General features: G+C 52.4%; 5 protein-coding genes across 5 annotated transcripts; 3 read left to right on the forward strand and 2 right to left on the reverse strand.

The window, feature by feature from the left end:
- Positions 1-285: 285 nt before the first annotated feature.
- Positions 286-3,805, forward strand: RHO25_003060 (uncharacterized protein; the record flags this gene model as incomplete). The annotated part of the gene is made up of 7 exons (XM_023598587.1): positions 286-549; positions 690-831; positions 890-2,735; positions 2,785-2,923; positions 2,972-3,334; positions 3,386-3,554; positions 3,609-3,805. The coding sequence occupies 7 exons, from the start codon at positions 286-288 to the stop codon at positions 3,803-3,805; spliced, it is 3,120 nt and encodes a 1,039-aa protein (XP_023456229.1).
- A 757-nt stretch (positions 3,806-4,562) lies between these two features.
- On the forward strand, positions 4,563-5,180 carry TVP18 (Golgi apparatus membrane protein tvp18; the record flags this gene model as incomplete). The annotated part of the gene is made up of 4 exons (XM_023598588.2): positions 4,563-4,599; positions 4,664-4,679; positions 4,734-4,826; positions 4,880-5,180. The coding sequence occupies 4 exons, from the start codon at positions 4,563-4,565 to the stop codon at positions 5,178-5,180; spliced, it is 447 nt and encodes a 148-aa protein (XP_023456232.1).
- A 649-nt stretch (positions 5,181-5,829) lies between these two features.
- RHO25_003062 (uncharacterized protein) lies at positions 5,830-7,470 on the reverse strand (the record flags this gene model as incomplete). Its single annotated transcript, XM_023598589.2, has 3 exons — positions 5,830-6,788; positions 6,850-7,250; positions 7,322-7,470. The coding sequence occupies 3 exons, from the start codon at positions 7,468-7,470 to the stop codon at positions 5,830-5,832; spliced, it is 1,509 nt and encodes a 502-aa protein (XP_023456231.1).
- A 771-nt stretch (positions 7,471-8,241) lies between these two features.
- Positions 8,242-8,861, reverse strand: RHO25_003063 (uncharacterized protein; the record flags this gene model as incomplete). Its single annotated transcript, XM_023598590.2, has 2 exons — positions 8,242-8,765; positions 8,819-8,861. 2 exons carry the CDS (start codon positions 8,859-8,861, stop codon positions 8,242-8,244), a joined length of 567 nt encoding a protein of 188 aa, XP_023456234.1.
- Positions 8,862-10,284: 1,423 nt separating this feature from the next.
- RHO25_003064 (uncharacterized protein) lies at positions 10,285-11,937 on the forward strand (the record flags this gene model as incomplete). Its single annotated transcript, XM_023598591.1, has 1 exon — positions 10,285-11,937. One exon carries the CDS (start codon positions 10,285-10,287, stop codon positions 11,935-11,937), a length of 1,653 nt encoding a protein of 550 aa, XP_023456233.1.
- Between the last annotated feature and the right edge of the window lie 493 nt (positions 11,938-12,430).

Consider the following 12,430-nt stretch of genomic DNA (forward strand, 5'->3'; position numbering starts at 1 on the left):
TGAGTGATGCGGCAATGCCGCAGCTAGAGTACTTGGAGGTGAGTGGGCATGTTGTCTCCTCAGATGGCGCAGCTCTCGCCTGTGAACATGGAAGCGCAGGACAAAGCTTCACTTCAGGCGGCAGCGTGCTCTCACCGCTAGCGCGCATTAGCGCACTTCTCAGCAAACAACAAGCACACTTGTTCGAAATTCGACTTGAGCTTCCGAAGTGGCATGTGCACAGGCACTCGAGGTCTACAACACTGCATACATCGTTGAGCTGCGTCAAGCGCCGCATATTGCAAGATGTCGAGCGCCAGCAGCGACAGTGATGCAGACTCCTTCGACACGGCACCCTCATCCGTCAACGAGACCCCAGGACCTCCTAAAGATCCCGCCCTCTCTTACGGCCACCTGGTCAAGGACCCCGTCGTGGTTGGCCCTATTACCGAGAAATCGACGATAGCGGAACTTTACAGATTTGACGACGGAAAGTTCGCTCACAGAAATTTGTTGAAGGAGCTGAGCACGTTCTCGACTCCAATACCAGCAAGAATCCGCATCGGCAATGTTGGTTTCGACACTGCACCCATCTACGTACAACCAAATCTTTTCGGGGACACAATGGATACAAACTCTGGCTACAGCTGGTGGACGGAGTGAGTATCGAGCTAATATTAGTCTGTTGACCAGTGCTGACATCTTTATAGCTCACAGCGCCGGCGATACGAGTGAAAGCGCACTTCATGGGAGTTGGCCAATATGCTCGGAAAGTGATCCACACTGTCATCCTCGACTTCCACTTCAACGATTGCGACGGAAAGCAGCTTTTCGATTTCCAGTTCAAGCGTGGTACGTGTCATTGCGTCTTCGCAAGAGACTTATGCTTACTAGACAGGGTTCCCCGTAGTCGATTGCTCCATCGACTTCACGTCCACGGGTGCAACTAGCGAAGGCCTCAATGTCACCCCACAATTCAATGCTGAGCAGCGAGCCTTCTTCAATATCCTTAAGTCATTGGCACGTGCGACCGCTAAGCAGAAGCTACATTCCGATCTTTGCACCAGCCAGCTTGCTGCAGAAAATCTCGCCACTTTCTACAAAGTGATGGATCGTCTGCCTGGAGGCTGTGGTCCTCTTCTCCCATCCATTGGAAGGCCGGAGTTCAGCAACTTTCCGGAGAACCCTGAGGACCTCACCAAAATTCTCGATCTCATGCAGGGGGCAAATCCATGGCCTATGACACCGTTGAGGAGCGGTGACTCTTTCAGTTCAATTGCTCATGCTCGCGCTGAGCTCTTGACGACGCATATTGTTTCATGCCACGAACATCAGCAGGAGCTGGAGCTTTTTGCGAGATGCCAGAACCATCAGGTAGCTGTCTTCCACACTCACGGCTTTGTTGTACTGGCGATGAAGTTCGACCCAGCAATGAAGACCCTGGGCGGAACAGGCGAAGACCAGCATCTCAGATTACCAAAAGAGATGGAGATCGAGATTCTGATCGACGGTCCGTGGAGACAGGACACTGAGCTTGATGAGTATGAGCGAGATGTCGCGATTCGAGCATATCACGACACTACACGGATGGGTTTGCCAAAACACGACGCATTCTTCGTCGTCATATCCCACGACTATGCACTCTTCAGAGGTCGCTTGCAGGACCCAGATGCTGCCGTGATTCGCTACTACCGTGTTGAGAAACTGCGCCCGCACAAGGAATGTTTTCTTTACGAGTCCCTCCTCGATGCCACGGAAAAGGTCTGCTCAAAGCCATACGCGGAATGGCATTTGATTTTGAAGAATCAGTTACACAAGGATCTGGAAGAGATTGATTTCGTGGCCAGTCTCGATGTGCCCAAGCGCACGATCGAAAAGGCAGAAGAGTGGCTTGAAAAATGCAATAACTGGAACGAGTCACAGTGGAAAGCCCTAAAGGACATGCGCCGCGCTCGAGGGAGATTACAGCTCATCAGCGGACCCGCCGGGACTGGCAAGTCCACCGTACATGCAGCACAAGCGATGTTTTTTGTCAAGTTGGGCGGCCGGGCTTTGTGCACGACGACCGCCAATGCGAACGCTGATCATCAAGTGCGACAACTGCGACCTTTTGCTGAGAAATGTGGCATGAAAGATGTGCGGATCCACCGGCTGTATCCTTCGTCCAGAGGCTTCAAGATCGAAGATTTCACTCGAGAGCAAGCGTTCTACAAAAGAGCGGGACACCAAGGGGGAAACGTTACTTCTCTCCAAGAGCTGATTTTCAAGAAGATGTGTCAGAAGGTGGACGCCTTCGATATGTCCGTTGAGAAGGGCGTGCTTGACGAGGCAAACAATGGAATTTTCAGGTATGACACTTCAGTAACCAGCGACAAGAAGGAACTGGTCAATGTCTGGGAGGAAATGCGCATCTACATGAGGAAGGTGGAGGCAGGCTCCGTAAATTGGCGCGACTCCAAAGAGCGCGAGCGTTTCGAGCGCGTCTATGAGGCTTGCAAGGGTCACCTCATCGGCGTCACCAAGATCTTACTGACCACCAATGGCAATGTCCGCGGCAAAGAGATGGTTCATTTCGCAGAAGCCGAAGAAATGTATGGAGAGAAGGCCATATGCTCCCCTGTGGCGGAGAAGACGACGTGCTTCGGCATCTTCGTTGACGAAGCAGCAAAGGAGATTGAGCCTGCGATCTGGAACACCATTACGTCGCCTGGTCGACCGAAGAAGCCCGATCTGGTGGTCTTTTACGGCGATGAAAAGTCAGTCTCCCCATACTGAGTCCCACACAGACTGCTGACGTCCTCACAGGCAACTTGGGCCGATCAATACTTGCTCGAACAAAGACGTCCAGTACAATCAGTATTATGATCGTCTGAGCATGTCTTTGATGGGTCGGTTACTTCGCCAAGGCTTCCCGAGCAGCCCCTTGACGATTCAGCATCGTTTGGTTTGTGCAGCAGACACTCCGTGGTTGATCTATGCTGACGAGAGATAGCATGAGTCCATTGCCGGCTTCGTGAGTCGAGTCTTCTACGACAACACGGTCATCAACGCGCCCTCCACGAGACGGGACCTTGAGAAAGTGGAGCCCGGTTTACGCAAAATCATTCATCGCATTGTGGCCAGTACCTTTACCAACGAAGCGAAACGTAAACAATACCGAAAGACGGCAACCGAGCATCAGGCCCGACTGCACTGGTGTGAAATGCCACGCGGAAAGATCGAGAAGGACAAACGCTCGCTCGCGATTCCCAAGCACATTTCTCTGTTCATGCGCAAGATCTTTCCAAAGCTCCAGGAGCACTTCGGAAAGCGTACGTCCAAGGAAGTTATGCTTATCGCTGGCTACACTCACGCGGTTCGTTGTCTTTTAGACGTCTCTGAAGCCCTACATGCTGATCTTGCATAGCTCAACACCTACGAAGAGGAATTCCGCAAGCATCAAAAATCAGAGAAGGAAGCTGGTCGCATCAAGGACAAGTCGTGGTACCCTCCCGTGCTCACGATAGATGCTGCACAAGGCCAGGAGGCTATGGTAGTCACTATCGATGGCTGCCTGCAATCAGCTGATCATCTTGGTAAGTCGGTCGTGACACCTGAGGCTTTTTGGGCGTGTACTAATACATGGCCAGGTTTCATGGTCGATTCTGGTCGGGCCAATGTCGCGATGACGCGAGCTCAAGAGGTTCTGCTCATCATAGGCGGTTCGATGAAATACAAGGACGAATCTGATCGGCCGGATCCGGTTCCAGCATTCGTGCAGCTACACGACGAGCTGGCGGCCAAGGGCCAAGTTCATCGCTTCGGTGCGCCCGACGATAGATACTGATACGCATGAATAACGACGATGCGGGAAACGGAGGACTCAGAATTGAGGACGTTTGCTCGGAGTCGAGGGCAAAGAATGTTGCGAGATGCTTTAGGCACGGCGCTTGGTCTGAGTGAATGCAAGCCGTGCGCCCTCACGAAGCTGGACACAAAAGGGGAAAATTCAGTCCTGAATAGTCGTAGAATCGAAACGCTTGACTTTGCGTCCTCATGTTCATTTGATCGGTGCTCTTGTTACTTGGTCCATTTGGAAAGCTCCAAGACTCTCCAAATGGGCGACTGAAAGTCGTTGAGTGTATTTGGCAGAGAAGAGAAGAGAAGTGCAGTTGTTTCTATTGTTGGCGAAATGCGGTCTTAGTCAGCCGGGCCCAATGCGACCACGTGGAGAAGTGGAGCTGGCAAGAGTGGACCCTGACGACGAGGCCGAAGGCAGCCAAGATCAGCGCTCGCTCGGCGTGTTGTCGTCTTGCGCAAGCTTCACTCAGCCAGCAACTGCGCACTCGCCCAGCTCTTTATAACTCCAGGCAGGCACAATCCACCGAACCCTCTCCGTCCTTCCTCCTGCACCGCCATTGCCCATTACGACTGCCTTATCCACCTGGCAGCCTGCTCCTCTCCTGCCACAGATATCAGACTGAGCTTCGTCGTCCGGTAAAGCTGTCAATAAGCCGGAGCCTTCGACCAAAAAAGATCCGAGTCGACATTGTCCACAACTTGCGCCAGGAGCAGCAGAAGAGAAGCAACAGCACACAGACACAATGACTATCGCCGATGAGTTCCGATCAAGGAATTTCAGTGAGTCTATCTGCAATTGCACACGTCTGAACTACAACGCATACTGACCAGTCAACTCAATCAGGTATATATGGCCAATGGTAATAGCACGACACGACCACATCTTCGACATGCACAGAACTAACTCCCACCAGGACGGGCATCATTGCCATGATTCTATGCTTCGCCCTGGGCATCGCCAACATCTTCAACTTCCACTGGGTTATTGTCTTCAGCGTAATCTGCCTGTATATCAGCCCACCTACTCCTGCCCTTCCACCACCCACTGACGCATGTACAGAGTCTGCTCCTTCATAATACTCTTCATCGAGGTCCCTCTCCTCCTCCGAATCTGCCCGACCTCGCCGAAGTTCGATGAATTCATTCGCCGATTCGCGACCAACTATATGCGCGCTGGCATCTACGCCGTCATGTCTATCATCCAATGGCTCAGCATCATCGCCAGAGCCACCAGTCTGATCGCCGCTGCCATTGTGTTGCTCATCGCCGCGTTATTCTATGCTTTGGCCGGATTCAAGGGGCAGGAATTCCAGAGTAGCAAGACATTGGGCGGACAAGGAGTTGCGCAAATGATTGTGTAGAAACACTGCAGGGTATACACAGAAAGATTATAGGAGACAAGATGTGGAGGTTGATGGGAAATGAGATGAATCAATGCATGCATGGCGCAATTCAGGGTAGAATGGGGATCACTTTCTGAGGCGCGATGCGATGAGATGGAAAGGAACGGAAAAAGAAGAAGACGAACGGGACCATGAACAATGACATATGCGATATACCGTGTACGTTTATTACTGCTACTGCGGAAATGTTATCATGAAGATGCTTGTATCATGAAGACATCACATCCCCAACTTCTCACATCTGCGGTGTTCCGGGCATTGAGAGGTCGAACGATATGGAGACTAAAAAACCGCTAAGACTTTACATTAAGCACCTCGCAGCACAGGCGATACGCGTTCCAAGCACGGCTTTGCGCCTCACGAGCAACACGCGACCTCAATACTTACTACGGTATCCAAACAAGCTAACACATGTCGAATTTGGAGGATCAGCAGAGCCACACCCCACGCAGGTACGAATACCTCTCTAGGAGACAGCACTGGAGGTCGTAGGCTTCACGAAGACTGTGCTACCGTTCTGTTGGCCAACAAGTCGTAGAATCATTCACGTTCATGTATCTCTATCGTCAAACTCTTTTCCACAACTACCCGTCTCCGAGGAAAGCCATCACCTTCCCCCAACCTGCCCCTTCGGCACAGGTCTCACCCAACACAACACCAAATTCAACCCAATGACCATGACACCCGTAATCCAGAAACTCTCCGCATAATCCGTCCCATGATACCGAAACACAATCGCATAAATGACACCTCCTAGATTTCCCACGGCACCTACAATTCCGCTCAAAACTCCATTTGCCTGTGGATGCACATGCGGTACCAGAGCGAAGTTCGCTCCATTTCCTGCTTCCAAAAACACAGCCATACCAGCGATGAGTCCGAACATCATACTCTCCTGCCTTGGATCCGTCAATCCAATCGCGATGAGGAAAGCTCCGGATACAATTCCTACGAATACGATCCAGGCTTTTTTGATCCAGAGGGATGAAGTGTATTTGTACAAAATGTCGGCGATGATTCCACCTAGTGGTCTTGTAATGACGTTCAGGAGACCGAACATGGCGGCCCAGCGGCCTGCACCAGTTTGGCCGAGAGTTGGGAAGTTTTTGAGGTAGTAAGCTCCCAAGTAGGAATTGATTGCGAGTTCGCCGCCAAAGGAGCAGGCATATGTTGCGCAGTGGAAGAGAGTTTGAGGAGATGTGAGGATGCGGAGGGTGTTCTTGAGGGTTGGAGCGATGACGACTTCGCCTTGTGCTACTTCTATGGTTTGGCCGGTTTGGACATCGTGGGTGTTGGAGTGTTGTTCGAGGTCTGTTGTTTTCTCTCCTTTCTTTTCATGGTTGTCGTTTGAGTGAGTGCTTCGGTCGCTTGGTGTGACGGGAATGTCGACGATTCTTCCTTGTTGGAGTTGTTGTGCGGCAGCGTGTCTTTCGCTCCATTTTCCAGTTGGAGTGTCATCGCAGAGGAAGAGCATGCCAGCAGCCGTGGAGACGATGAGGATGAAAGGGACGATGAACGCTACGCGCCATGCGACGTTCGAGCTTAGACCTTGGTCATCGCGGAGGCCTGTGATCGATGTCAGCTGTCCACCCCTACAATATGCTGTGAAGTAACTGATGATACTCACTGTCGTAGATCACAGGCATTAGGAAGTACGTGATTCCACCACCAGAGTTGCCCCAACCACCGATCAACGCATTCGAAGACCCAACCACATTCTTGTCAAAGAATCCCGTCGACCAAACCTGACATGGCACGAATGTGCCTCCCAGGATACCGACGAAGAAACGTAATGCCAGAAGACCTTGCCAGTTGTTGACCAAGCCAGCCATTGCGGTAGGGATGGAGCCCGCAAGCAAGATGATGATGTACGTCCATCGTGGTCCAAATCGATCACACAACGGTCCTGCCACGAAACGAACGAGAAGTGTGCCCGTCAATGCGGCGATGTTGGTATTTGCGATTTGTTCCGTCGTGAGGTTGAGATTGGCTCGGATTGTCAGACTGAGCAGTGGTGTGAAAGCGTACCTTGAATGAGAAGTCAGCTGTCGGTTCACCCTTGAAACATCACTGTGTATCGACGATGGTTCCTGACTTACCACGACCAGAACGCAATGAAGAAGCCAAACCACGAGAAAAAGAACACCCTGCCATACTTGTTGACCGGGTTCAGGACAGGGATACTCCGCGCCTTCTGGTTAATAGGATTGATCGTTGGAGCGCTCCACAAGCTCGATATCGCAATCATCTTGCCGTTATCCTGCTATGTCGAAGTAGAATGCCTCACAACGTGCAAAACAGCACCGCAACCACGCTTTATCACAACATTGAATGCGCCCATATCGCTCGCCAAGTAAATCAAACATCGTGGCGCCTTTTCGAGCGTAACATCTCCGCTGATCCTCTGCCGCGTTGTTGCGTTCGATCACTGCGCCATCGTAAGCCCAGACTACTCGAAAGAAGCATTTGGCTCAGGTTACGCTTTGCTCCAGCCGTGCGTGCAAGCAGCGTAGCGGACTTATCTCCCAAGCCATAACGCCAAGCGACGCTAGCTGCAGGTCTTATCGTTTGTTCACCCATATCATATCAGGGAGATAAGACGACTCGCTCCAGTCTTTCCACAGTCGTCTATCTGTCGGACAACTGGGATCATGCAGGAATCCGCGGAGAAAGATCGTCGGGTGGGTGAGTGTGGTTACGCAGGTCTGGAGAAGTCGTTGAGAGCGATATATTTTGTGTGATCCAGCGTCTCGTTCTGCTGCGATCCGCGGAGAATGTGCAAAGATCTAGGCTGCGTGCTTCCCTATCTCTGTGGTCACTGGTCAGTCGTCGGTCAGCCACGAACTGGAGTTCCAATTCTGCGAACTTTGCTGAGCTGGAAGGAACGATCTGTTAGTCCGTATCTGCTTGCACGTCAGTGTGACCAAGCTCACTCAAAGCTGGGATTTGAAAGATGCCGTTCACTGTAGTAATACTGATCAATTTGCAGCTCGTCCCTTCTCTTCCCGTCGAACACCCATCAACCCTTCTGCCCTCCGCTTCCCTCCGGCTTCGCGTCCGTCTTTACATTCTGACTCTTGTCTCTGGAGCCTTGGCCCTGGTCTCCTCCAATCTGGCTACCCTCTTTCACCTTCACCCCTTGTGCTCCTCCACCCTGTCTGGCACTGCCCTGCGCACCTTCTGCACCTTTGTTCTCACTCTTCGATGCTCCTTTCGCAGCATAATTTTTCAGCAAGTCCAAGCTCACGACCTCCAATGCCCTCTCGTCCGTCGCACTCAGATCGACCTTGGGCCCAGTATCCGGACCCATCTCCCTCACGGCACTCTTGAAGTCGTGCGCAGACAGGCACATTTTCTGGCCGGCGGAGTGGCCTTTGTAGGGCTTGTCATCGCCGTACTCGGATTGCAGGAAAGAGTGAGTCAAGGTGGCCGCGATGGAGTAGTTGCCTCGTGGTTGCTTGTCATCCGAAGCTGAGTGGTGACAGTAGCCATCTTTGTAGTAGCCCTCGCCCTTCGCAAACCAGGAGAGTGGTTGGCCGAGCACTGGTGGGAGACATCAGCGAGTGCTGTGCGGTAAGACTGAATCATGTGCTTACCATTCTTGCTCTTGGAAGCTTGCTGCTGCTTGTCTTCTGCCATGTTCACTGCTAGCTAGCTACAATGCAATTAAGGAGGATGGAGAGCAACAACAGGGAGCAATGAAAGAAGGTAAGACCTGTCCATACCAGCCATCTCGGTGGATGATCTACGAGGCGTCAACGCGTGTCAATGGCCAATGTACCTGCAATATACGCGTCGTTACATCACCACGACTCTGTGCGAGGAGTGATGAGGAGCGAGGACCGATTCAGGAATTCCATGCAGGAACAGGAAAAGCAGCTGGTGACGTCAATGCGTGGATTCGACGAATGCACAACGCCAGAATGATTGAGAGCGAACCGGCCAGCAATTGAAGACCAGGTTGCTCGTAGGCCGTATCGGTCCTGGCAGCTCTCTCCGTCTCGGGGTGAAGGCGCAAGCAGAGATGCATGATGTTGTGGACAAGATGATCAAAATCAATGCCAAGCTTCGCTTTCATTGGCTGCTAAATGTCTCACGCTAACGGATGGCCTCCGTATACCATAAGTGAAGGTGTTGGCAGGCACGAGAGACAACACCTAATTCTGCATATGCACGCACTTGCAACTTGCGTCTTGTATTTACCTTGAGAGGCATCGCTCGTTCTCATCAGTATGAATCATATGTGACAAGCTGAAACTCACACATCTCCTCCCTTTGACAAACCTCCTTTGTCTTCAAATGTCTTCAAATGAACAAAAGCCGGCTGGGTCTGCAAGATGTGGGCAGAGACCTTCTTTGAGTTCTGTCCATCCCTTCTTCCGCGAATTGTCTTCCTCCACGCCGAGGTCTCTTAGGACCATGCCGTGGAGTGCTTGCTCTCAAAGAGCCAGCGTTGACATTAACGACGCAGGCCAACCAAGTCGTGGCGTTGACTTCACACAGCAGCCCAGTGAGCTCAGAACAACGAATTTCAAGCGCACGGCACGCGAGCATGAAGGATGCTCAACTCTGTGAGCGAGTGGTGCCATCGCACCGACTTCTTCCTCGATGTCGTGGATGCTGCAAATGTCTGCTCAAACGTATACACAACCACTACTCACCATTATAGTACTTGCTGGGAGCGGCTCAAGGCTCGACACACCGTGCCCACACAAGCCAGCATCGTTTAATCAAGATGACCTTCTTCTACCTACGACTACAACGGGCCACAGGCAATGTTCAGATTCTCATGATGCTCGTCCAACGGTGCAGCCGCCTAGCGCGCAGATATGGTCACGGGTATGCGTGACCGTTCACCTGCGGAATCACTCGCCGGTAGCTGGCTGGTGCAAGTGAAGCGACTCGACCCGCTTGGACCTCTCATAAGCAGCCTCGACCACGCCGCCCTTCTCTCTCCTCACTCAGCAAGCTCGCACACCGCCGAAGGCTTAGAACACAGTCTAACCTCCTTCGCACGTCGGACAACACTCAACCACTCGCAAAGCTCTCCAGCACCGGCGCCATGGACAGCCTCACAGCCCAGTTCGGCGCGCAGATGAACATGCTGGACGTCGAGCACGCTGCCCGCGCCCATGTCAACATGGACGATCTGGCGAGCGCGTTCGAGTCTTACCGTGTCACCGCAGACTTGCCGCCGACAGCCCGCCACATGGGTCCCAACACCAAACACCACCAGCTCGTTGTCGTATTCCCCTGCTTCGACCTCATGCCTCAGGGGGCTGACATCGCACTCGAAGTCCCTTGCAACGCAGCGCAACGTGAGCCGCCGAAGAAAGGCGCCTTCTTCGAGCACAATTTCCCGGATGTGATGGTGAGGCTGCCAACTCGTGCCGATGTTGCTCATGCTGCGATACCTACATTTGAGCGAAAGAATCTTCTCGAGTCGATGGTGGAGCGCTTGACGCTCGCGCCTGGTTTCAGCACGCTGAATGTCGTTTCTTACTTTGCCACTGACCTGCAGACTACGCCCATGTATCGCTTCCAACTCAAGACCCGTTGGGTGACCTCCTCGCCGAATCCACTCTTCGAAGAAGAAGTTCAATCGATTGAAGTCAGTGCAGCAGAGTGGAGCGAGATCCGAACTCAAGGCGCGCAAGTCAGCTGGGTGAAGCTCCTCGAGTCGCATGTCAACCGTGCAACGGACTTCTCGTACCTTCGTGTACTTGAGCGCGTCAAGAAGCACGATCCCGAAGTGGCACACTTCGATACCAGCGGGTGCGACACTCTCTTTGATAGCGCGCCACTTCAGTCCATCAACAACGTTCTGAGGATTCGAATGAGCGCAAAAGGAGTTCGCCGTACCATGATTGACGACGAGCAAGATATCTTCGAGCTCCCATGTGGTCATCAATTCATGTGCAATGAGACTCACCTGATGTGCGCGATGTCGGAAGAAGACTGTCTGGCCGCGAAATGCCCACAGTGCGAGCAGAAGATTTTACACAGCGATACTGACTTTGTTCGCGTCGCCATCGTGCACGACCGTCGTGCTCGTGATTATTACAAGCGTGAACGAGAGTGGTGGAAGCTAGCGACCGCACGTTTCAAGCAGGAGGTCATCCTCAGTCCAAGCTCACATGCCACCAGATTCTCGATCAAGTGCAAAGACTTTCGCACAGCGATCGTGAACGCTAGGAAATCCTTTCGCGTGCCTGCCACAGCCATGCCCAACGAGATCAACTTCGCAGAGTATCCCGAAACGATCGTGATCTGCGACAGGTTGGTGCAGAACCTATCGCACGACTTCCAGAGCATGACTGTACTGGGCCGCAGCACCATGGGCCTACTCATCAACTTCGCAACCCAGGTGCTGAAAGAGTATACTGGTGTGCAAGACGCCGCAGACATCTGGACTGTGATGCCCCCGAAGTACCGCGGTTTTGTGCTTGCGTGGTTCTACAGAACCCTCGTATTGGCCTATTACATGGTCAAGAAGAGCGAGCAGCAGTTGGGCCAGATGGCAGAGGACCTGTTCGTTGAGAAACCCGACGACAGTATCAAGCTGGGCTACAAGCTTGACTCCGCGGTCATGGGTAAGCGCCGCAAGAGCATGGCTGTGCATGGCACTTTTGGCAACGTCCCGCTGCAGAAGGCGAGGATCCCTTACCATCCTCAACCAAGCGACTGGCAGAAGCAGGAGCGAGTGTTGATGTAGATGTCAGGGTTGATGAGCAGGGCTAAGTGTTGGGAACGATTGGCAAGCGAATTAGAATCAGTACGATTGACGGCGCAGTGTACGGATGCTTTTTGAGCATTGATGATAGCGTGTTGTGGATCGAGGCAACTGGTAGACTTGAATTGTGGTACATCTACAGGGTAGATGTACACGTTCGTGATAGCAGTAGCGCGCGGGTTGAGATGTGCGATACATCCATGCATTGCTCGTAGCAGTCTCTGACTGTTTGAAAGTTGTGACCTGTATTGTTCAAACATTAGTCAGCGAGATTGCTCTTGTCTATTCTTCTGGGATGATTGTCCGTATTGTGAAAGCTCTGCTGCCTTTGCATGTCGACCACGAGGCACGCTGATCCAGATCAGGGCCATGAAAGCCCTTTCGAAGCGCCAAAAGCTTCAATTACGTCTCCGAATCGTGGTTCAAGCTGGCAAGAGCATCTGGATTGTCCAAATAGTGTGCGATTTCCCCATTT

The sequence above is a fragment of the Cercospora beticola genome, chromosome 2 (genome assembly GCF_033473495.1).
Source record: "Cercospora beticola chromosome 2, complete sequence".
Lineage (NCBI taxonomy): Eukaryota > Fungi > Ascomycota > Dothideomycetes > Mycosphaerellales > Mycosphaerellaceae > Cercospora > Cercospora beticola.